The sequence below is a fragment of the Meleagris gallopavo genome, chromosome 10 (genome assembly GCF_905368555.1).
Source record: "Meleagris gallopavo chromosome 10, MGAL_WU_HG_1.1, whole genome shotgun sequence".
In the NCBI taxonomy this organism is placed as follows: domain Eukaryota; kingdom Metazoa; phylum Chordata; class Aves; order Galliformes; family Phasianidae; genus Meleagris; species Meleagris gallopavo.
In genome coordinates, this window is record NC_139413.1 from 14050912 (window position 1) to 14076762 (window position 25851).

General features: G+C 35.0%; 1 protein-coding gene across 4 annotated transcripts in view; it reads left to right on the forward strand.

The window, feature by feature from the left end:
• The first annotated feature begins 2605 nt into the window (after window positions 1–2605).
• HFM1 (helicase for meiosis 1) overlaps window positions 2606–25851 on the forward strand; it is a 49057-nt gene continuing 25811 nt past the window's right edge. Inside the window, exons 1-25 of one of the 4 annotated variants that reach the window (XR_014885299.1) lie at window positions 2606–2918; window positions 5186–5283; window positions 5665–5786; window positions 6927–7239; window positions 7945–8207; window positions 9181–9228; window positions 11459–11529; window positions 12134–12266; window positions 13855–14006; window positions 14370–14447; window positions 14586–14744; window positions 15162–15362; window positions 15447–15535; window positions 16391–16434; window positions 16525–16626; window positions 18314–18459; window positions 18948–19042; window positions 19786–19919; window positions 20876–20923; window positions 21964–22044; window positions 22630–22721; window positions 23408–23514; window positions 23606–23653; window positions 23852–23949; window positions 24038–24169. Coding sequence is in view for 2 of the 4 variants with exons in the window: in XM_085231913.1 (XP_085088039.1) it covers window positions 5213–5283; window positions 5665–5786; window positions 6927–7239; window positions 7945–8207; window positions 9181–9228; window positions 11459–11529; window positions 12134–12266; window positions 13855–14006; window positions 14370–14447; window positions 14586–14744; window positions 15162–15362; window positions 15447–15535; window positions 16391–16434; window positions 16525–16626; window positions 18314–18459; window positions 18948–19042; window positions 19786–19919; window positions 20876–20923; window positions 21964–22044; window positions 22630–22721; window positions 23408–23514; window positions 23606–23653; window positions 23852–23949; window positions 24038–24169 (2827 nt within the window). In the remaining 2 variants the exon portion in view is untranslated. The remainder of the gene's footprint in view (window positions 2919–5185; window positions 5284–5664; window positions 5787–6926; window positions 7240–7944; window positions 8208–9180; window positions 9229–11458; window positions 11530–12133; window positions 12267–13854; window positions 14007–14369; window positions 14448–14585; window positions 14745–15161; window positions 15363–15446; window positions 15536–16390; window positions 16435–16524; window positions 16627–18313; window positions 18460–18947; window positions 19043–19785; window positions 19920–20875; window positions 20924–21963; window positions 22045–22629; window positions 22722–23407; window positions 23515–23605; window positions 23654–23851; window positions 23950–24037; window positions 24170–25851) is intronic. The other 3 variants (XR_014885298.1, XM_085231913.1, XM_085231912.1) reach the window with 3 other exon arrangements.

Sequence of the window (25851 nt, forward strand, 5' to 3'; positions counted from 1 at the left end):
AAGATCTATTCTCAATATTATCTCTTCTATGTGCAAAATTGCTACTCTCTAAATACTGAGTGATATAAAATAACATTTGTACATGATGAGATTTGTTCAGGGTGGAGTTCTAAGTATGGAATGTGGTTCTTTCGTTAATTACAAGTAAGATACAAATACTATACACAATAAAAACGGTCCTTCGTGGCTAGTCTGTTTGACAGGTTTTGTGGGAGCAGTTTATGTCTGAAAAAATGTGTGGATGAGAAAGCGAAAACAGGGAATGAAGGTAAAGAAGTACAGGAACAAAAAATGTTTTCTCCAACTCATCATGAAAAACCATATGCTAAATATATTTAGCCACATAAAAATCAAAGTTCAAGACCTACACTTCCTGGGAAAGCATATGTTAGGGGCAAGGCACTAACAGCCTGCTCACTGGGACCCGGGGGAGCAGCGCCGTGTATCAGTCTGGGAGATCCCCTCTGGCTGACATGCAGGGCAGCACTGCCAGCTTCCAGGGGAAGCTGCATTTAGCTCTCTTAAGACTCAATCCTGCAAACACTTATGCACACGAGTAACTTTAGTTTTCATGAGTCAAGTTACTTACATGTTTAAGTTTCTGCAGGGGTGCAACAACAGGGCCAAGTAAGTGCTAGTCAGCAGGACAAAACAGAAGAAATTCACCCCTGCTTTTCCTCAATTAGGCAACCTGGTGCTATATTTTTATTTCCTGGTTTTGACTGAAAAGAATGTTATAACTGCAGATATTTTTTAAATTCTTGAATTTTACTATGACTTCTTTAATAAATGATTCATTGCCACAATCTCAAGCGCATGGTACAAAATCATATGGTTTGTATGTGATTTTAAGACCTTCTGGTATTTCACAGTGATTTGTTATGAGGTGAGGCACTTTTTAGAGACCAGTGTTTATGCTGTCACATCTCTGAAGTTGTGGATAAAGCTGGACAAAGGAAACTAAGATAGCATACTGGTAACTATCATTCTTCTTAGGTCCCATTGTTTTTTTGCTTTTAATTTGTTCTTAATTTATCTGTTCACTTTGTAAATTCTGGAGAAAACTGATGCTTCTAACAAATTTGTTTTTTCTGTGAGGATTACTCTGTTATCATATGGATCACTGACCAATGTCTGGTGTTCGTGATTTTTTTTTGTTGCGCTGCTCCAGTATATGAAGGTTTATGGCTTAGTATGTATCTCTATGAGCTGGAAAGACTCAAAGCATATGGCAGATCAGATGTTAGGCTTGAGGGAAATCAAAAATTAAACTGTCTCAGAGCTGCTGAGAGACTGCTTTGCTATATATTTTATGTGATTTGTGTATGTGTGTTGAGGGAGATGTCACCTAGGGAAGGGAATCGAAGAAAAAAATAGCTTTAAAAAATGAACTGTTTGTATTATCGCTTTAAACTTTTAAAGTCTGGTCAGCTAAAAGCAGATGTTGTGAACTAAGATGGAAACTTGCCTGAGGCCAGAATTGAAGAAGGCATTCTCTAATAGTAAGAAGTAAAAATGTTTACTGGTTTCAGAATTCATTGTAAGGATACAATGAGTAGTCCTCAAAAATGTCCCCATTATTATATAAACTAGTGAATAATATTGGTAGTTTCAGAATTTAATTTCAGACAATCCTGTTTGTATTCTAAGCTGTTTATCGTAAAATCTTTTGTTACTCTATGCTGGCCAAAATCCTGTCATGCTGGAAGTAGGAACGAAGTGTTTCTTGCTCTTGGCTCTTTGCCCAGTCATTAGATGAGAGGTGGATGAAAGCATCTACACGTGGTGCCAGTTTTGGAATACTGTAATATTAAAGAGTTTTGATGTGAGTCAAATGATCGGCAATTAGAAGTAATAATAAAGGGGAAAAAAAATATCCTATACAAAGAATTGTAAAAATGAATATAACCTGTCCTGCACCCTTTCAATTGACCAGGGCTTCCACAGCACTAGAGAATATACATATGTAAACCATGTCTACAAATTTGAAATCTAAAGTTAAAAATTAATATTTTCGAGAAACTGAAACAAAAAAGTTGCTTAAATAAAAATTATGTTAAAATCAATCAATATTTCAGAAAATCTTATGTCTCCTTTTCATCTATTTATGTATGAAGAAATACATATTTACAGTTGCTGCCTCTATAGTATTTGTTGAATGGCATGAAGCTTTGAACCAGCTCAAAATTGAGTCTTTCTGAGACAGTTCTGCAATTTATTTTAAATTTACTTGTTTGGAAGCTCTGCTCTAACGGCAAGTCCTGAACTGGAAGCTCCAGCATTTCTGCAGGAGAATAATAACAACCCATGTCTGCGTTTCACAAATCCTTTACGTGGTACTGGTTCAGTGCATGTAACTTGTCTGAGGCACCTTTGCTGCTCTAAAGCAGCAGCAAGAATATATCTACACAGTTTTTCAGAAATCCACTAGAAAATATTTTAAGGAACAGTATTTTCAGTGTATTCATTTCTCCCTCCTGTAGGAACCCTTTTAATAATGCAGTCCCACGATGCAGAAATCAGCCTCCTCTGCTGATTTGTGTCAGGGTAAAAACTAGTAAGGGCTTCCCGACAAGATAATAATTTCAGGTAAGTCCGTGTTTGGCCAAGCCCTAAATCTGGCACCCGCAGCGCGGACGCGTGCATAGGGCTCTGATCGCAGCGGGCTGAGGGGAAGCGAGCGCCCTCCAACACCGCTTCGCCCTCACCGCCGCCGCCATTTTGTGCGGGGGTGACGGGAGGTGCGCTGACAGCTTCGCCCTCCTCAGTCGAGGGAGGAGAGCAGAGGGAGCCCTCGGTCTTGCGGGAGCCGGGAATGAGCGCTGGCAGGTGGGGGATGACCCCTGCCTCCAGCCCAAGGGCACCTCTCCACGGCTGGGAGCGACCAGGAACGTTTGTTTAGGTCGGCCTTCCTGGAGGTGAGGACCTTCCGTTGGCGCCCCCTGGAGAATTCACTGAGGTGAAGGCAGCCGGCTGAGGCAGGCGATGGGGCTTAGGGGGAAATAAAGAGCAAAGCGGCTTCAAAACAGAAGAAAATCCCATGTGTCTGTAGAAAACTGTTTCTTTAAGCAGATACAGAAAAAGGTCTTTGCTTACAGGAGTTGGCACGTGTCCCTTTGTAAGTGAATCAATATCTGCTGGTGCTCCTGCAGACGCCTACACATCTTTGTTATGCTGTCTTGAGTATGTTTTCCCTGTGCTAACCAACAGCATTAAGTGTCGAGGCCTTCTTGGTTTTGTTTTTTTGTTTTGTTTTGGTTTTGTTTGCTTTTTTTTTTTGTTTGTTTGTTTTTGCACATAAGAATCTGGGACAGTTTTCACAATTTCTTGTCTTGGGATTGTTGTGGAGATATCCTGACGGGCAGGCAGGTGAGCAGATGTGCAAATACAGCACCACATAAAAAAGCATTGAGGCAGGATTTTCGCCTCAACGTGTATCATTTTAAGTCACTAAGCAATTGAAATTAACAGAGCCAGTCAAAGAATGAAGGCTGTGTAGAGAGGGAGCCTGGAGCACCTAGGAGTTTATATATGGTGAATAACAAAGACTACTCAAAGGTGGGAAGCATAAAGAAAAAATGTTCAGATGTTGTTGCACAACCCTGGCTTGCACATTCTGTGCTTTATGCGTGAAAACAATTTAATACTGCTGAGCAGCGTTTGCAGCTCCTTGGAGCTGATGGAGAGGTGCTTATTTCTTCACTGGCCCTTCACTGATTGAATGCAGCTTGGTGGCACTGATGGATGCTTTCTGCTGCCCTTTCTGATACCCAGAGAGACAACTCCTACTTTCGATTACTGGCATTGCATATGCCATGGAATGGTGGCAAAATTAGCCTGTCTTGTTAGATTAGTATGATTTCTAATGCTGCTGCTGCTGCTGGGAGAAATGGCAAAACCTGGTGTTGGAGAATGACAGAGGTTTGGAGAAGTGTTGCAGACTTGTACTGAAAAGGAGTGCAGTGGGTGCATTGACAGGTTTCTTATTTGAAATTCTGGAATCTAAATCACTGTAGTCACAGTTATGATTATACACTCGATATTCTGCTCATATTGTGAAATGTTTTGTTTTAAATCTGAAAGATTCTTATGGAGTATTTGAAGTTTTGCAGCTTCTGTGGAAGAAAAAATACATCTTTTTAATTTACATTCACAAGTGACAGTACACAGTAATTAAGTGAACCTGATTTCTATTTGCAAAGCATTCTAAGATTTTTTTTTTCTTTTTTTTTAATGTTACTATAATGAGATGCTGGAGCAAAATAGAACCAACAAAAATCATCATTAAAAAATCATCAGTTTGTCTTTATAGGCAAAGATATGTTTGCTTTGTTATTATCAGAGTTGTCTTAAATTGGCATTTCTAAATTGTTGAAGTTGCTTTGCTATTTTACTAAGTGAACCTAAGTTTTGACTCATAAGATCATTTCTGTGCTATTCTTCTAGTGAGATCTTTGCTTTTTCAGTCCATCCTTAAGCAAAATAAAGAGCTATGGAACTTTTCAACACAACACATAAACATAGTCTAATGCCTAGAGGTAGTACTAACAGAATGATACTTTTATTAATGTGTGTTTTAAAAACTGATACAATAGAAATAAGCTGTGATTCTGCTGTTTCTTAACAAATCTCATTAAAGAATTGGGCCCACAGTCCAATTATCCAGGTAAGTAATTTGCTTATAAGTGAAAAAGAAGTCTGATTCACTTGTGAATTAATATATGTATACTTAAAATAATAGAGCCATTCATTCATTTTGTAAAGTTGACAGTCTGATTCAGTGGTAAATGTTGTATTTTTTTCCTTCAAAACAGAAACAGTCTGAGAAAAAAATGAGTTTGTAAATGTCTAAACAAGTTTCAGCGTTAGTTTTAAAAATGAGATAGAGAAAGCTCTATCTGGATCGTCAGTATTAACCAGTTATTTCCTACTGACACATGGTAATGTCAAGGTTGTTTGAAGTACTGTCCTAAAGGATGTTTTGGTCATAGTTAATAGGATCTATATTATGTCATGAGGGAGATTCTCTTTATGAAGCCTCATTAAGGGTTCAGACAAGATCTCTAAAAGCAAAAGTAAATCTAGAGATGAAATATTGGCACATGTATCTCTGATGAAATGCATGTTCCTTGTACAGGTCCAGTTCTAGAAACCTAATTTCAGTTACTTGTACTGCCTTTTACAGATCTAGAGATTAACATTCAATCTAAAAATGTTCAGCTCTGCAGACGAGGTTTTCTCATTGGATAATTTATTTTATGAAAGACCAGATACAAAAAAAAGGTAAATATTTACTGTTAAATACATATAATTGTTTCCCAAGTATTTCCAGACTGTGTTTAACAGCAGATTTTTTTAAATGTAACTTCCATTTCCACTTCTTAATAGAAATCTGAGGCTAGAAATTTCATGGTTCCAGCAACTCGTACTTTCAAGTATTTTTCTCAGTAAGCTAACAAGATTTGGATAATGCAGGCATATCTTCCAGGTGTAAGAAGAATTTAGCTGAATTTTTGCCTCTTAAATTTACTGTGATTAAAAATCACATGACTTAAAAAGTTTTTTAGCAGGAGAAACGGTATGTTGTTTTGTGAGTAGTTGTTTTAATCTAGGTGTTATAGAGGGTGCTTTAAGAATGCTTTTTCCTTGCATTTTTTATGATAGAGATCTAGAAAATAACAAGTCAAACATTTGGTGGATTGCACCTGCTCCAGCAATTGATGAAATTCCACCTGCAGAGGAGTTACAGAGGGAACTTGAAAAAAACGCAGCCAGCAGTTGCATGGGTAAAATATTTGGAATTCCTTTTAAATGACTTGACAGATAATAAACTTGACATACAATTCCTCCCCTTTCTTTTAATGCTGTGAATTATTGAGTGTTGTATATATGCAAATTCAAACATATTTTAGTTCAGAGGAATGGTCCTGGTTATAGGAAAGGTTTGGCCTAGTGGCAGTTCTCTTTGTGCATGTACAGCCTGCAAGTTCACTTCACTGCCTGCAGAAGTGGGCAATGGAAGGAGTAAGCTATTTTGTTTTGTGTTACGGTGCTTCATGGAATAGTGGGAAGCAACTGCAAGAATAATGCAGCATGTGAACCTGATGACCTCCCACCCAAGACATAGAGTTTATATGAACCTAACTTTTCTTCCCCCTTTTATTTTCCTTTTTCCTTTTTTAATTCTCTTGCTGTCCTCTCTCTCTCCCTCCTCTTTTATTTTCCCACATTCATACTCAGAAGTCTAAACGAATAAATAAATAAATTAGAACCTGGTCGTTGTTGTTAAAGGATTATCAGGTCAAAGTGAAGGCTGTGTGAAAGCTATCCTTTAATCTTTTTGCATCCAATTGCTCATTTCTGCTATTGCCTCTTTTGCTGAGTATAGCAAATGAGAATGCTTGTAAAGTCACTCAGATCAGGACACTGATCCCACCAAGAGCTAAGCGTACAAATCCTAAGTAACTAAGATGACTGTGAAACCAGACTGACTTCATTAGGAATTTTGGCTGTTGAGATCTCAGGTCTTATCTCACAGCTGTTCTTAGCAGGTACTTCAAGTCTAGTCATTGAATCAGTTTTTAAAACAGATTGTCTACATGTTGAGGCAGAGTAACAGTTTTCCATTTCACAGATTTCTGGGATTCAAGCTAAGGATGTATCTGAAAGTAATTTTCATGTACTTCGTAGTGCTCAGGAGTAGCTTTGTTCCATTATTTTAAATAACAAACAAGGAAACTGGCCCTAACTTTTTAATTGTCAGGAGATGTATTTGTCAGAATTAATCATAAAATGTAGAGAGTTCTTGCAATAAAATAGGAGGGTAAGTCCATGTAATATATGTGAAGTTGACTGATTTTATCTGGAAGATGTTTAAGGAAATGAGTATAAATAGGAATATGAGTGAATATTCTTGTCTATTCTAGGAGGGATAAAACACCAGAAGTTCATACAACAATGTAAGAGTATCACTGAGGAAGTAAATAACAAATCACCAGTACCTACTTGTTTTGGCACAGCTTCTGAAAAAGAAGTGCTCCAGTTATGTGTAGGAGGAAGAACAAAAAAGCATGGAAGTCTGAAAATGGCTTCAATGTTTCTCTCTCCCGATCAAGCTAAATATAAAATAGGAACAGAGATTTTTCAGCAACCTGATTCAAATTTCTCAAAGACTAAAATATTAATTAATTTTCCAGAAAATGGTGATGATGAGAGTGTTCATTCAACATTTCGAAAAAGGTATGTTTGTAGTCAATTCTAATAATTCAGCAATTGTATGATTGTTTTAGGTCTGTTTCTCAAATACAGAATTTTTGATCCTCTGCGTACTTCAATAGGGCTCCAGACATTAAATCCTTTCAGTGTAAAGAAAAAAGAAGTTTCCTTTTGGCAGTATTTTAGTACTGTGATTAAATGTGTCCTGAGTTCAGGAAGGTAAGCATGCTGTTGTTTTTTTAATGTTAATAATTTTTGAGATAGGACAGGTTATTGAAAATACCATTTCGAGTTCATTATCTCTTATGAAGAGCAAGAAGACAGATCAGAGAGGAATATCCTTAGCAGTTCACAGCATGATTTCAGTGCTGCCCAGGAGATGAGGTTTTACAGATAAGCACCTCTCCTATGCCCAGCTCTTCTCAGTCCTTAAAACTCGTATGACTCTCTCTCTCTCTTTTTTTAATTATGCAGAGGTTGGCAGTTAATGTACTATTAGGATTCAGAATGCATCTGGACAAGGAGTTCACTTTTTTTTCAGGTTCTTTCTGGAACAAAATTAAAGTTAAAATGTACCTTCGTGTAGAGGAGTGTCAGATCAAATAAAACTAGATACAAACTTATTGTAACATTTCAGTTGTGTTTGTAATATAAATATGTTTATTTTTCAAATATTGGAGAAACTATTTAACATACAACAAAGTAATAAAAATCCTGCATCTTTTGCAGCTTATTTAAAATGCCTGATTGTATGTATAAAAATATAGAATTTAAAGAACGTTCAACGGATATGAAAGAATTTAATACTCACTTTAATACAAGTGAAAACATGACAGAAGTGAAAAAAAATGCATGGAGAGAGGATCATCAGCCTCCAGTAACTACAGACTCAGGTTTTATCCTACACAGGGTAAATGATGGGGACATGGCATCTAAAATTGGAATTAAAATAAAATCGTTGTCCAGTGCTTCAAAGATTCTGGATATGACAGGTAATTATTATTATTCTATTGAAAGTAGAAAGAGAGATTTGGAGGCTGGCCAGGAATGGCTTCCTGTCTGATTGCCTGCTGTGCTGAGTTACTAGACACTAGTCTAGTATGAGAGGATGAGATGAGAGCGCTGCATGTCATTGAGTTCAGCAAAGGTTTTTGTGGGATCTTAGAGTAGCTGAGGAACACTGTTTTCTGCTATGGTTTTGTATCTAAGTCAGGATAGGAAGGTCTGAATGAGTTACAAGTCCGTTACAAATGTGTTACGAAATGGTTGGCTGAGAGAGACAGGTCAGTGAGTTGTGCTCTACTCATGTGCCTGCCTCAAGTGCAGAAGCAGGGCTTTGTCCTGGCACTTGAGCTACCCAACACCTCTCTCAGGGACCTGGGGAAGTGGTGCAGTGAGCTTGAGGAAATATTAATGTCATCAAGGCGGGGGGTGGACACCAGTGAGCGCACCTGAGAGCCGGGCTGCTCTTCAGAGAGACCCATCTATGGAGGAGGGACCAACAGGGACCTGGTGAAATTCAGTAGGTTCAAATGCCAAGTCCTGCCCTGAGGAAGGAGGAATAAGGAGGAATCCCTGGAGTTTCTGTGGAGTGGGCTGACTAGAAAAAAAATAAAAATAAAAATAAAAAGTCAGGAAGCTTGGATAAAGTGATTCTCCCCTTCTCAGCACTTTTGTACGACTTTAAACTCGCTTCTCAGATGTGTAGGTACTGCATTCAGATTTAGCTCTCTGACACAAGCAAGACATCCTGGAACCAGAGTTCAGCAAAGGGCTACCAAAATGATCCTTTCAGATGATAGGCTTCTGTCCTCCTTGTCCTGTTGGCTCCTTCTGTATCACCTGTTCCTTGTTCCATACAGCCTTGCAGCACCTCACAAAATGCATAGCTTAGAGTCAGGATTTCATGGCTATTGGTTGAAAATAATGAAATCTGTTTTTATAAACTTATCTACTTTTATTTAGGAACTACGGGAAGAAACTTGGAAATTTTGAGGGCTGTTACAGAAATACGTATCTTTTATCTGTTGTATCTGGTCTACTGATCTACAATGCTTCTATCTTTATAAAATTACAATGTTTAATTTGCAGCCATAGGAACTCCTGCATTACTCTGCAATACTTTTGAACTGCAATGTAGTGCCAGGGGGAATCAAATGATGAATTGGTGTTTATGCCTGCGATTTCCTAAGCTAGAGTGAAAATAGGACAATTTATAACAAACATATTCATTGCTAAGCAAATTGGCTCTTATTTCAAATGTTCGCATTTTATCCTGAAAGCAACTTATTTTTAAAATGAAAAATGTGAAATTTTTAGTTTGCAGAATATATTTTTAAAGCTACATTATATATGCTGACACACATAAATATACATAATCTCTAATACTTTAAATAAAGAAAAAAGTATTTAGACTCATTAGGAAAAATGAATCCTACTTTTTGCCCCAAATTCTCAAGAGAAAACAGGCTTTACATGTGAGGGCTGCTCTGAAAACAAAGCCTCCTATTTTATGATGTTGGCCCATGATGTCAGAGGTGGATGTTGGTGGTGTTGCAGCAGAGGTCGATCCTTCCCACCGATATTCTGTTTCAGTTTGTTGCCATATGACAGATGGCTGCAGAGGGGCAATCTGACAGAACAACCTTCCATGTGGAAGTGTGTATGAAGCAAAGGTGTATTGTTGAATGTTTCCATATGGAAAAAATTGAACCTTTGAAATTCATTGAACGTGTATGGAGACCACACAGTGAGGTGGTGGGTGCTGCATTTCAGCAGTAGCAACAACAGTTACCTCCACTGGTGCAGATTTTTACAAGCATGGCATGCAGGCTCTTAGTTTTGGCTGGCAAAAATGCACAGATAATGGTGGTGTCTAAGCTGAAAAACAGTATTTTGTAGCTTTTGTTCAATCAGGTGGTATTATCATGCTCCTTTATCTGTGGAAATAAATAGAAGGCATTACTTTCAGAGTGACCTGCATAGTTCTTACAGATCATTGGTCTTGTACAGATATTGGGTCTTGTATGCATATGGTACATTTCCATTCATTAATTTTAAGCAGATTTTATGCTAATTCTTCTTTTTCTTATTCCTGCTTTGAATCCATAACATAAGTAACCATCCATTGGTATAACAAAGTGTTTTATTTTTTTGTTTTGTTTTGTTTTTGCTTTTTTTTTTTTTTTTTTGCATTTTTCACTCTTTAATATTTTGTTGCTAGTAAGATATCAAATGATAGTCTAAATATCATGAAGAGTAAATGGCTACATTAAGGCCACTAAATTCACGTGAACAGTTAGAGAATTGACACAGTATCCCAAACAAGCAATTATTAGCAACTATTCAGTAGTTCTGATGCTTCCTGTTACAGATGGTCAATGTTTATCCTTTTGAAAATGGGTCATTTATTTAGGGGAGTAATTTTAGAGAAGCCTTTAAAATAAATCTTTATCTTTTTTATTATTATTATTTATTTAATTAACTTCTTATTTTAATTCTCCCTTTTTCTTTACCTTTTTATTGAGTCTTTTAAAATGAATGTAGCATCCATCTAAGTCCTCAGCTGTTCATTGTTAGTGTTGCTGCTGGTGTTACATCCAGCTGTGTTTGCAACCACCTGCAGCTGACCAGATGGTTGTGGCAAGACTGCTTGTGTGGCTTCAGTGCAAGTCCAGGCAAGGATCAGCTTGCTCGTTTGGATCTATAATGAAACAATGCTCTCCTTCCTCTTGCTTGTATTATAGATAGGAATATATTTGTCTGAAAAATACATATTGGCCATTGAAAATACCTTTAAAACCACCATTACATTAAGATATCGTAGGTGGATTTCTTTACAACTGGGCGTACTGTGCTTCTTAATTTCTGCTACATAACAAATGTAATGTGGCATTTGACGCTGCAGATATTTTAACAGCAGTGTTCTGCTTGCTCTTTTAAATGCTTTCACATGACATAATTGTATGCAATTCCATGAAGCTTCTATGGAGGAGGTTCTTGATTTATGATATAATCCTGAGATCTCACAGATAGGTGCTGGGTTTATTTTCTTTGTAAAGTGAAATATTTGGTATACCAAGAATCTAAACAAAGCTACTAAATCATTTAATGAGTTCCTTTTTGATAATTGTGATATATTTTAGACTTGAATTTAAGCTGCAAGAAAAGCCTTCGTTTCTCAATTTTAAAAGAAATGTTAAACTTTTCACTCTGTTGTTTTCGATTCCTTAATGCTCTCAAGCAACCCAATTTAGGTGTATTTTTAAGGAGTTTCCATATTTTAACTATGCACAGTCTAAAGCTTTGGATGATGTAAGTATGAAACATTAGCTGCAGCTGTAAGTAGTACTTGGCAGATAAGCAATTGCATAAATGTAAGTGAAATTTTAATATTCAAAACTGAAAAGGAAATTGAAAGCTACAAGATATCTCAAATCTCTTCCTGAAGTAGTTAATCAGGATTCTGCTCAGCATGGTACCTACACAAATTGCTAATGGTTTTAAATGGTTTTCAAAGGAGTATTAAGGAGAACTTTAGTGAAGGATGTCCGTTTAGGAAAGTGCTTTTTACCCATCCCTTATTCTTATCAGATATGCTTTTTTAAAAGCAAACAAACAACTTGAGATTGTGAGGTATTGCGGAGATGGGAAATCAGTCTTAACAGTCTCTAAAAGCATTTAAAAATTTTATCCAACTCTATGGGAAATACCAGCTTTATTCATCACAACTTCTAAGCATGATTTTTTAAGCTACTGGCATTTTTGTGCTTGTCACAGAATGGTAGATTTGCATATTAACCTTAGAGAAGCAATATTTTTCTTGTTTGTGTGGCCTTTCCACCTAGACAGTTCTTTTGGAATGTGTGAACAGGTACAATAGCTATGTTATATTTACTGCTATGCCATTCTTTCCCAGCTTCTTTATACAGATAGAAATTTTGTGATTTGTGCTCCAACTGGCTCTGGAAAAACTGTAATGTTCGAGCTAGCTATTACCAGATTACTTATGGAAGTCCCAATGCCTTGGTTAAATATTAAAGTTGTTTATAGTAAGTATTATGCAGCTTTAAGCATTTTGATGACAGCAGTAGAAAATTTCATTCTATGAGTGTGAAGGTAGAGATTGAGTGCTTTAATAATATTGAAATTATGTAATTAACTGTAGTGTATAAATATAGTGACCACCATAGCTTAATACAGATAAAAATAAAAATCCTGTAAAGAATTTATTCTCTAATAAGGCAAGATGTACATGAAAAGGAGAGAATGAAGCAAATGATATTAAACCAAATTCTTGTGGGCAGAGCCAGAATTTAAGCAGTATCTTTTGTATGCCTGTCTGCTGCTTTAAGAGAATACATTTTTCTGCATTTGCTCATCTGGAAAAGTTTCATACTGTTGCTTTCTGTCTATTCTTTCTGTTGCTCAATGGCAACAGAGCCATGGTTCTTGTGAGTTTTAACTGATCTATCTAGATATTAAAGAATGCTTGAAGATAGTCACATTTGGAGACTTTTCTCCTTTCTGGTGAACTGAGTGTGTATCATGTAAAGCAGACGGGATTGGTCATTTTGTCCCAATGTTCATACAGGGATATATTTGTCAGCCTTGGTATTAAGGTTAATCTTTGTATTTTCAAAAGTTTCTGCCCTATTTGTAATTTATTTATTTTTTTTTTTATTTCAGTGAGTTCAAATTCTTAAAATGCTGGTTTTGATACAGAATTTACTGTGTATTGTAAACTGCTCTTTTTATAAAAAGGCATGTGTTGTAGTTTCTCTGTGAGCAGGTTAAGGCAGAGAACTTCACTGTGCTGTAAGGATTTTGATTACTTTGATAGAACTGATACAAACCATCTGGTTGGAATTTTCACTAAGGAACTGCTGGTGGAATCAGACCTGAGATTTCCAGGTTTAATGATGAAGAACACCATGTGTCAGTTTTGTGAACATTGAAGCAGGGATATTAATCAGAGTATGTACAGAGTTCTGCAGTGCTTAGTTTATCAGTGGCCCAGTGTATGTGAATTAGTTCCCGGTAGTTGTGTAAATTAGTGTATGTATAAGCTACTGGGAAACAACTTTAAGGATTGCTGGCTGAATTTTAGGGAGCCATATTAGCTAGTATGACACTGTCTACACTTATATATACACGTAGTTTAGATAGACTTTGGTTTCTTGTAGGATTCTGTTGTTTGTGAATGGTTTTTCATACGTAACTCCCCTTTCTCTCTGAGGATAAAGTGCTCACATCATTATAAATAGGAATAAGGTTGGTATTCATAAGATCTCTCATTAGAAAAGATATTTGCTTCAGTTTCTTCTGTCTATGAGAAAACCTTTGATAACTGAGTGATTCTTTCCATGTGGGATTGAGGAAGAAATCAGGATTAAGAGAGGGCGTAAATGACTTTAATTAAAGGATTCTGCTTCCAATTGCTCATAGGGAAGAACTGTGGCCTAAAGCTGAAAATTGATCCATGCACAAGGAGTATGATAATCTGTTGTTAACGTTATGGATTTGAGAACAAAACTGAAAATTGGAGAGTTCATGAACACATCTGCATTTAGAATTTGTATCAGTACTATTGAAGGTCTGGTGTTCGTGATGTAACTGATCATTTCATGTTATTTTTAGTGGCTCCAATAAAAGCTCTATGCAGTCAACGTTTTGATGATTGGAAAGAAAAATTTGGACCCATAGGACTCAGCTGCAAGGAACTGACAGGAGATACAGTGGTGGACGATTTATTTGAAATACATCATGCTCATATTATTATCACTACACCTGTAGGTTTCAGTTCAAATTCTTACAGAAACAGAATAAGCAAATGTAGTGGTCTACCAATTGTATGCTGCCAGGTCTGCTTTTCATTTTTTTCAACAACAACTAGCAATTTTTGAAACATTGTTATGATCTTTATAGTTGTCTGTAAACTGCTGTTGCATGCTTTTGCTTCATATAAACAGCAAATAATATAACAGTGTGTCAGATGAAACCTGCATGATAGGTTAGCTTGAAGTTAGCTTGGCTTTATTTAACAGATTTTATTTAAAGATGTATTAAAGGTTAAGCATGCCTACATGTACTCTATTTCAGGCATATGTTTGTCTTTCAAACATCTTTTTCCTTCTTGACTTTTTGTCTCCTAGGAAAAATGGGATAGCATGACTAGGAGGTGGAAAGACAACTCAATAGTTCAGCTTGTGCGACTGTTTCTCATAGATGAGGCAAGAAAATTAATGATTCTATGCGCTCTTTTTCTTCTTGAAGATGAAAGGAAAACTCTTAGAAAGTAAAACATTTAACGCACATCTGGAGTATAACTGGAGAAATATTTTGCAAATGTTTTTTGAAATTCCTGATAGGTGCATGTTATAAAGGATGAAAGCCGTGGCGCAACGTTGGAAGTTGTAGTCAGTCGGATGAAGACTGTTCAGTCTTCTCTTTGGCGTCTTTCAGAGAATCACCATGTTCCTCCTTTGAGATTTGTAGCTGTTTCAGCAACAATTCCAAACGCTGAAGATGTAAGAGTTGCATTTTAACTGCATTTGAATTAATAAAAAATAGAGTCCTAAGTAAAGACTGAATAACAGAGTTGTCATTTTGAAGCTGTCAGCTGATGGCAGCTACGTGGTTGATGTTATCATTAGAAATGGTTTTCAGCCATAGAGAACTATCAGCCAAAAGTGGCTATGCTTTTGTTTTAGATATCTGGGATTTTTTATCTTTAATACTTTAATATCTGAACAGACTTGAGAATGCAGTCCAAATTATACTGGTCTAGTAGAACTTCATCCATGATTTTAATGGTGAGAGCACTGTGTGATGTAGTAGTAGTTTGTGTGATAAAGAGAAAATTAATTATTGTGCAATGCAGGTAGAGTAAAGCAAGATTGAAAACAGAAAATGATTATTTAAATTCTTTTTCTTCTTTTTCAAAGATTGCAGAATGGCTTTCGGATGGGAAGATCCCTGCTGTATGTCAGAAAGTAGATGAGGATCAACGACCAGTGAAGCTACGCAAAATTGTTCTTGGTTTTCCTTGCAGTGACAGTCAGACAGAATTCAAATTTGACTTAACTCTGAACTACAAAATAGCTAGTGTTATACAAGCATACTCTGATCAAAAACCAGTACTGGTGGTATGAGTTGTTTTTTAGTTACATTTGAAATAGTTTCTTACTCACAAGTGTTGATTTAAAAAATAAAATTTTTCTTACTTACAGTTCTGTGCCACAAGAAAAGGAGTGCAGCAAGCCGCTTCTGTTCTTTCAAAAGATGCCAAATTTCTACTGAATGTAGAACAGAAACAAAGGTATTTTTATGTTTAAGTTTTTGATCTATGTTTCTGTGTTCTAGTAAACTTACGACATTTGCAAAGATGTTGACCTAATACATCTTCTAGCAGAGGAGTATCTGCAACAAAATCATCACAACTGACATTTCTGTTGCTAAACTGGCACTCTTTGGGGATATTTTGTTTGTTAAGTTGTTTCTAAAAACTTGTTTTTGCAACATAAAATGTTAATCTCCACGGACCTGTAAGATCTTGTATTATGAAGATTAAGGTACAAGTGATCTTACTAGTGCATTAAGTTAAGCTCATGAGAAATCTATGCATTATCAGATACCTTTAATAAATGTATATTAATCATCAACTTCATAACTGCAGAAGCTAATTCCTGATTTTCAGAATCCAACTCTTGCCCTCTCCATGTTACACAAGCAATACATCTCTGTTGCTTTCCTTGTTTCTCACATTTCTGCCAACCCTATCTATATTTGATTTCACTTTCTGTGTCTGAGTCAGAGAGCTATATTGTGTGCTGTGTCTTGGAAAGATAACTGGGCTGGAAAGGGTGCAGCAGCTGTTCCAAGGAATCTGTTTGCTTTGGGAAAGTGGAGATTGAAAGTATGCTAAAAATGTATGGTTAAGAAGTTATTTTAAGACAATATCCTTTTGAGAGTCTAAAATGTAGTCGTAAGCTAAGAACATATTTAAAAAATGCAAATAGGGTAGTACTATGAGAAAGTATGTAAAAAAATGTGCTTGCCAATAAGTGCTTCTTATAATCTTTAAAGGTGCGATTGTATATCTAGTTTTATGTGAAGCTCTGCATGCTGACATTAATGAATCTGTTTTGTGATTTATTTATTCTTTGTTGTGCAGGTTACAGAAGTCTGCCAATTCGTTGAAAGATTCCAAGCTCAGAGGTAAGTATAACCTACTGTTCTCTACCTTGTGAATGAATATTTGCATGAGTAAACTTAATCAGGTAATGGATGTAATTATTACATTATCAGATCTTTTAATGTATGGTGTGGCTTATCATCATGCGGGTATGGAGCTTTCTGACAGAAAAATAATTGAAGGAGTTTTTACCGCGGGAGATTTACCTGTACTTTGTAAGTAAATTTCAATTTGAAAGTCAAAATGTTCTCAATATATTCTGAAAAGATGGGAGTTTGGAATTGGTAACATTTTAGTGTTTCTGTTTAACCTTAGGAATTCTTTAGTAGTATGCAGGTCAAGATGCTTTTGTATTTCATATATACTTTGGCTCTTTGAGTATGCTTATTACTAAAATATACGTGTATTACTAAAATCCAGAGAACTTCTTTTCTGCATACTTAGAGGTCATCCTCCTTGGTATGTTGGTATAGGGCTGGCTCAAATTACTTTCCTTCTTGTTCAGATGAGCAATCCTGTTGAGACGGAGTTCTCGTCTAATGTCTCCTTTCTCAGCTCTCATATGTTTTCTTGGCTTGTGCTTTGCAGCCATGGGTTCCCTGAACAGGGAGGTTGCTATGAAATATGTAAAATGAAAAGGTATCTGAGACGTGATAGTCTTGTTCAGGCCTCCTCTTTTCATATCCAGGAGTTCAGACCCTATGAAAATTGACTGTGTTGCTTATGTACAACAATGAAATCTTGGTGGATTTTTCAATTCTGTACAATAGTCTTGTTTCACTATTAAATGTTAAGGTAGATCCTTTGCTATGATCTAGCAGAACTTACAGGAGTGCTATTCCTAAAACCTCAGGAGACAGTAGTTCAAAAATTGCTCTTTGCAATGAAAACTGGAGACCCTGTGCCACAGCTTGAACCTAACATGAATGCACAAATGGACTACCATTAAAAGAATGCAAAGTTGCCTAATACGTCTGAGAGCATGAGTGGGAATAGGGTTTGGGCACTCTTCTGTAACTACTGCGAAGGGGAAGAAGTCTTTGGTCTTCAAATAGAGGAGTATAGATTTATTCACACTGTGGGTGTATGTATACATGGACTGCAGATGCAATTGCATTGGTTACTTTCTTTGCCACTTTTTACATGGTTCATTTTGCTTCAGCAAACTTTCAGTATGTGTATGTATGTAGTATGTACGTAGTATGAAAGGCAGTATTATTCTCATGCCATTAGTTCATTTAAAAAATAATACTTTGGTTTCCTAGTGGTGGAGTATCTATGTCAGTTGGCCTGCATAGCTGACATTCCATGTAGAATTTCTGCAATCTCATTATATATTAAAGAAAATAAATTTATGAAAGAGATAATCTGCATGTAAATGACTGCTGTCTTCCATGAAAGTGTGTATTGGCGGAAGATTATGATAATATTGGTGATTATATATTTTTTTGCTACCAAGAATACAAATAATACTGATGGTGGATAACTTGAAACAAAACTCTTAAAGATACTGATTGTGAAGAACTACAGATGATATTTCCTCAGTGTTTGTGTTTTTCTGAAGATAGATTGTGTTCTGGATTATTTAAAAACATTCCTTAACATTTGCAGATAATCCAGAGTATATATTCTGTTAATTAATATTTGAACATTTCCTTTTAAACAGATGTATTCTGGTAAAGAATTCTCGATAATACTAGACAATCAGGTACAGAATTCCTATGCAAATATGTGTCAGTATCCTAGATCTAATTCTTTCTAGTGCGTAATGGTCCCGATTTTCACTGGCTACACTAGAAAATATGAGCTCTCATGATGAAAATTAGGTGCTTATTTGTTTAATGTCTGTGTAATGTTTCAGTGGTGTTCATCCTGATGTCAATATACTTTGATCTGGTCTAGTTACTACTAGCACCTTAGCTATGGGAGTCAATCTACCTGCACATCTAGTGATTATAAAATCCACAATGCACTATGTTGGAGGAATGTTTGAAGAGTACAGTGAAACTGATATTCTGCAAATGATTGGGAGAGCAGGAAGGCCTCAAGTAAGTTAATGCTCTGTTACAGCAATGCTTTCTAAAGGCAGATAAGTAGAAACTAAACTTGCCAAAGAAACAATTCCAAAACTTTCATTGCAGCATTTGTGTTTTTTTTTTTTCCAAGTTTTATTGTTAATAGTAGACGAGAAATAAACAATTTTATATTATCTGTTAAAAAAACATTGTTTCACCTTGCTGTAGTAAGAGATCCAAAGATTGCATTTGAACTGTGTGGAGTAAGGATTGGAGAACAATTAGGAAGCTGGTGCACAATTTACAGATTGCATGATAAAAATATCTGAAACATTTAATGGCATACATTGCAATGTACTTCTCATGACTTCAGAATGAGAAAACATTAAGTTAGAAGAAGACTTAGAGAGGAGCAGTTTGGAAACACTACCTTCACAATATCCCAATTCATTTTGTTCCCACAAGAGGAGGGCAAGGTTGTTGTTGGGTTTGTTTGTTGATTTATGTATTTATTTTTGCAGTTTGACACAATGGCTACAGCAGTAATTATGACTCGTTTGAGTACAAGGGAGAAGTATATACAGATGTTAAATGGTGCAGATATAATAGAGAGCAGGTAATTAATTTTTCGTAAAATTAAATAGATGGCAGAAACATTTCATGTTTTCCACAGAATGTATTTTCTCTGAATTTTTTCCTCCGTTTAGAAGAAATTTAAGGACCTGAAAGAAAGAAAGAAAACTAGAAAGCTAGTCAGAGGTAACAGCCTCTGTTTTAATAGATAAAAACATATTTTAGGTCATCTTAAAGTTAGCCCTATATTCCTGCTGGAAAACTTAAGAAACCTAAATTATATATATTACAAAGACGAACAGCAAGAGCCGAAACCAGATCACATATCTGAATTTTTAGACAATAGAGCTTGGAAAATAGAAGGCTACAAAGTCCAATTGAGATGAATGAAATATCAGGAGAGACACGTATACCAAAGTTAAGACGCGAACCCTAACTCTGAAACACAAAATTTACTCACAGGTGTTTGGGTTTTTTTAAGGTTTAATTTTTCAAATATGTTCAAAATATCAATACTGTGCTGTAACTTTGAAATGTATGTAGCTTTTTTTCTAAATAATTATGGAAATTCATAGTTCCCAAGATTATTATTTTTGTTCTCAGGATGCTAAGCCACATTGTGAATTACATAATTGATTGTTTACTTTTTTAAACTATTTCCTATTAATTTCACTGATTAAAATGAATAGTTTACAGTAAGCCAATAAAAAAAAAGTTTTTTTTTTTTGTATTATTAATTGGTAAATATACTTACAGAAGTTTTTTTGTTTTCTTTGGTTTTGACAGCTTGCACAAACATCTTGTGGAGCATTTAAATGCAGAAATAGCATTACGTACTGTCACAGATGTCACTGTAGCTTTGGAATGGATACGATCAACATTCTTGTACATTAGAGCTTTAAAAAATCCAACTCATTATGGTTTGTTTGCTTGCAGTTGTTCTAAATTTTGACATTGGCCTGTGTTAAACCAGTGTTATTTGTTCTTTTTGTTTTCTTATGGGCCACTGTTTTTTGAGGGGTTGAAGACAAGTTGTGTAATGTGGTCCATAACACTGCATGGAAAAGTAGTTTTGTTTGCATTAATACAAATAGTAGGAATTTCAGTGCAATATAATGTTAAAAACTATGAAGAAGCCATTTACAGCTTCATAGTGATCTATTTTATTCATCCTAATACACTCAGTCATGTATGCATACAGAATTTAGTCATAATGTGCTTTTCAACACTGACTAGGTAGTCTATAGCTATGAGAAAGACTTTACCTAGCATTTCATAGTTTAGCTAAAACAAAATTTTAATATGCTCATTTCTTCAATTTGTCTTGTTCAGAGCAGCATCTTAATTGCCAGCCATGACCGTACCCTTGTTATTGACACTTGTACTACATCCAGTTATGAAGTGGTTATTCACTTGCTGAAAACAACTTTAAAAAAAAAAAAAAAAAAAAAAAAAAAAAAGAATTTAATGAAATAGACCATAGTGTATGTACTACTTCAACAAGTATTACAGTTTAGGAAGCTTCCTGTATTCTACAGTAGGAAGATTCCATAGGTGAATTTGGCACTCCGCTAACCTTTACTGATGTTTCTACAACTGTTAGGACTCTGATGTGTGTCTAGAGGAGCATGTAGAGCATTAATCCCTTTGTATCTGTTCTAACAAACACTTGTTGAAACTTGGATACTGTTTGAGGCTCTTTATTTGTTCCTGGAATAATAGAAACATTTAGCAATTCTTCATTTTGGCCATCTAGCTCCTAAAAATTAGGAAATTGTTTTTTATTGGTTATGATATTAAGGAGGAAGTATGTAATTGTACGTATAAAAGTATGTATTGTATTCAATTTTTAAACAGAAATTATTGTTTCTTGAAGGCTTTTCAGCTGGATTGGATAAAATTGGAATTGAAGCAAAATTACAAGGTAAGTAGCTTATTGGCTTTCTCAGTAAACTGTTATGTTTTAGGCCAGGTTCTTCCATGTTTATGCATGTTATGTAACTTTATTATTTCAATAGATTCAGTCAGAGAACAAGTATACTTTACTATGTTGTGCTGTTTTATTATTTAACACTTTGGAATATGATCAGTATGTTTTGATTGGTAGAAAAGTACCTCATCTTTCTATATATGTTCTCAAAAATAAGGCTACATGTTGGGCTCTCTTGGATTGCTTGTCATTCTAATTTTCCTTTAATTTATGTTTCTTAATTTCCTTTATTAATTTCTGCTTATGTACTTTCAAAAAGCCCTTTCAACAAATTATCTTCCCCTATTTCAGCATCTGTAGCTTCTTCTCCCTGCATATATGAAATATGCTGTAATAATTTTCATAGTTACTGATGTTCTTATACATTGCATGTGCAAAGTGAAATACTTCTGATTGCTCTGGCAATTTTGAATGCTTTCACAACTTGTTTTTATTTTGAATACAGTGTTAATGTTTTCTTGGCTTTGAAAGAGAGAAGAGCAAACAAAACAAAACAAAATCAGCCTCCTGCAGATATCCAGTACAAGAAAATAAATAGATTTACTGAAGTAAATATGAATTCACCTGATACAGTATGGAATTTTTTTTTGTGAAGGATTCTTAAATATCTGTGGATAATTGAAATTTCTGCCATTTGAGTGTTCAAACTTAAGGGGAAATCATTTGTGTAAAACACCATGAATTCTCAGGCTTGTCATTTGGTATTGAAAATGGTTGCTTGTGTGCCACATACCTAGTCTTTTACTTTGCTACATTTGTTTTACTGAAAAAGAGTTGAATTGTGCTGTGTCAAATATCTTTGAGTGAGCTTCCCTCAGGTGAAAATTTGTCATCGGCATAAGAAAGAACTTTATTTGAATTCAGTGGAATTACTTTGATGTATATTTATTGTAATTGGATGATGTTGTTCTTGACTTGTACGTAAGTTTTTTCAGTATGTGCTAAAAATACATATATTTTCAAATTGTGGACAGAACTCTGTTTGAAGAACTTGAATGATTTGTCATCTTTCAATTTGATCAGGATGGACAAAGAAAATAATTTCAAGCCAACAGGTAACACTTAAAAAAAAAAAAAAAATTAAATTTCAGAAGGGATGTTGAGATAATGAACTACAAAAGTTCACAGCTATTCCTGTGAACCTTTAATACAAGTACACAAATGCTAGATAGAGTAGAATCTGAAAAATTCTCTGCCTAGAACTATTGATTTGTTTTTCCAGCAAATCATGGAAGTTCATTCTCTGAACACGTCTTCTCTTTTAATGTCGCAGAAAATTTTGTTGCAGATAGAAGATTATAGAATGTTATCACAGGATAATGGGATATAACAAAATCCAATGAAGGAGAGGCTTTCTGGCTACCAGTTCTTCTCTACAATCCTCTAGTAGGAGTGGTTGGCTTCTCAGCAACAGCAGTTCACAGTCTGATATTATTGTGAATTAATCTAAATGGTGCATATTTTTCTGTCTCTGTGATGGGGTCAGTAATATCCATCACACAGCATATTGAGCCAGTGGTGTTAAATGTCATCGAGCTTTCTAATAAGAAAATTAATTCATTTTAATGACTTAAAAAATGCATACACTGAAAAAAATTACTTGGCATATGAATTTTTGAAGGTATGTTCTTCTTTTACAGAGACCGGAAGATTAATGGCGTGGTATTATATTGCATTTGATACAGTAAAGCAGTTTTTCAGAATTAAAGGAACTGAAACTTTGAAGGAATTGGTAATTTTTTAATCAAAATTTACAGATGTTCAATTGATTTTAAACAGAAACAAAAAATAAGATTCTGAATTTTTTTTATGTCTGCCAAAAAGTTTGGGCTTTGTTAACATGATATATAAAATTTTAGGGAATACATCTAAATAAATTCTACATAGAGCACTCTTGAATCTTTTTAGTTTTGACTTCCACTTCTTTCTTTCAAGCACTATCCTTTCTTAGGAAAATACGAAGTTGCCAAAGCTGTTCTGCTTATGTAAAAAATATTTTATTGAGTTATTTAGTTATCTATATTTTATTGTAAATGCTAGCTGTATGAAGAGCAGCTTTTATTTTTAAAGAAATGTTATTGTCTTTCTAAGTCATTTTCCACTGTCATTTAGCAAGTTATTATTGCAACAGTTATGTTACAAAAGGCATTTTGTTTTCAAACAGATCTTGTGGCCATGAATAAATGGAATGCCTGTTCCCCCAGCTGTTTTTGTTACTAAGGGATGAAAAAAGTAAAGTAAAATAAATAAATAGCAAAAACTATTTATGTTTACCTTGCATGTCATAAAGTCTTAGCAATGTGTTTGGTCTTGGATAAGCTCAAGTGGAATAATCATCTGAAAACTGAAAAATCTTCCCCTTCTGTCACAGAATAACCTTTATAGAAAAAAGATAAGAAAAAAGTTAAACTGTTACAGGTTACAATGATCTCCAACTGCGCAGAATTTCTAGATGTCAAGTTAAGAACAAATGAGAAGAAAATACTGAATGCTTTGAATAAAGACAAGGACAAAATAACTATCAGGTATAAAAAATTATATGCATAGAAAAAGTGAACTTTGCTTTTAGCAACAAAAGCTATGAACAGTGAACGATAAGTATATTTTCATGCATAGGTTTCCAATGGAGGGGAGGATTAAAACAAGAGAAATGAAAGTAAACTGGTAAGTATTGTGATTACATTTTAATGAAAAGTTTTCATTTTGTCTGTTGAAATCCCTGCTACGCTGTGTCATTTCATAATGGACCAGATCTTTTATTTTACTCTTCCAAATCTTGTGTTTTCCAGCAGAAACTTCTATGTTGTTATATGTAGCTTAGAGTAGAGTTTATGTACCAAGACATAAATATTTCTTTTCCAGTCTTATTCAGGCTCACCTAGGATGCATTCCTGTTCAAGACTTTACTTTGACACAAGATATTGGCAAAATATTTAGGAATGGCATAAGAGTTACTAGATGTACGGTAAAATTTAATCCTTTTCTATAACTATAATAACTAAAAATATATATTGGCTGATTAATACATACAAAATTTTATTTTTACAGGGTTATCTGACTTTTTGGCATCAAGTAAAGACAACTTTTCTGCATTATTAAACTCTTTGATTTTAGCTAAGTGTTTCAGGTGCAGACTTTGGGAAAATTCACTTCACGTGTCTAAGCAATTGGAAAAAATTGGTATGTACTTGTCAGAAATGAGATGTAAGGTGTAGAGTGAAACAGCTCATAATTTCTGTAGTGACTGTTTATGTAATTAAATATGTCTCCCAATTGCTTGTTTGCCTATAGGTAAGTACCAAAGTTATTACAAGTTTGTTGTTACCTTCTTGGATAGAAATAGTCCATGTATTGATATTATTCATGCTTTTTGAATGTTGTTTCTTAACGTTAATCTCCATATTTTGAACAAATTCCACATTTGTATAATTGCACACCTCTTGGTGGACTATAACTTTCTCTCTAAAAAACTGCCTGTGTCTGTCCTACTACTCATATGTATATGGAAACTACTTAATTAACATTGAGAAGGATAGGAATCATAAAATAGAAATAATTCTAAGTGCATAAGGTTCTTATACGTTCTCAGGCTTCTGATGGTGTTCTTCCTTATCAGCATGTTGTATTACTAGATAAACTTCTGTTTGGGAATTCTGATTTGTTTTAATTACTTGAAAGGGAATTCAGAAACGTTGAAGCTCTTGAACAAAAATGTATGTATGCTTAATATAATAGTGTATCTTCCTGCCATATTGTCTGACGTTATCGCCCTTACATGCTTACAGAATTCACTGCAGTTCTCCGTGTTTGTTATTTAAAGACACATCTACTCTATATGGAACAGTATAGCACAGAGGTCTGCAACTTAAGCCGTTATGTGGATTTAAGCTAAGAGATTAGGATGTTAGCTTCTGTGGTGGTAACTCATTTCCATTATTTCTGGATCTATGCTACTGTACCAATCCAGGATTTTATCAACTTTAGTGCTTATTCAGTTCTATTTCTGTCTCCTTTTTTTTCTTTCTTGATTGGACATAAATTGGGGGGAAAAAACCTTTTGTCATCTCTCCTCTCATTTACAGAAGCTCTGGAAACAGTCTGAAGACTAAGGATGTCACTTAGTAGTTCTGCAGCTATTTCACCTATAGTACCTTGTTTCTTTTGAGTAAAGCTGAAGACTAGTTCTTTTGTCATAGTTCCTGAAATGGTAGAAAGGTTTCCATTAGTGAGAAGACATAAGATACAAATGTTATAAGACACTTTCTCCTCATCTGTATTTATGTCCAGCCAAGAGATGTTCAAATATACTTAAAAGGAAGAAGAGATTAACAATTTAACAATCCCTTATGTTTTTTGCAAATTGTGAAGATCTTGAGTTGGAAGGAGTCATTTCTTGAAAGATTGCTTTAACGTGTCCTCCAAAAAGCAACCTAAGAGTCTCTTGAGAATTTTCCCACCTAATTTTCAGGTTTCTTTTACTGTTCCTATAGAATTATGTATGACGAATACATCTACTCATTCTAAGTATTTGGTACTGCCTTTTATCTAAAACTATTTTGGTCATTGTGGCAGGCTGTAGTTCTAGCTGAGAAAATGCCTTTTCATACATAGTGCATTGACTAAATCTGACTAAAAGTTTAAAAGAATGGAGAATCATGATGAGGAATAAGGTTGCTTATAGAATTCCCTGTGAGTCTGCTTATCATGTAACAAGAAAATATTTTGCTAAACTTGCTACAATTCCTAAAAGATTATGATAAATATTTTTCCTGGAGTTATTTTTATTATTAGTTTGCTTGAATGCGTTGAGATCATTTTGACTTTAACATACAATTAAGTAATTCCTTGGATAGAATTATTTC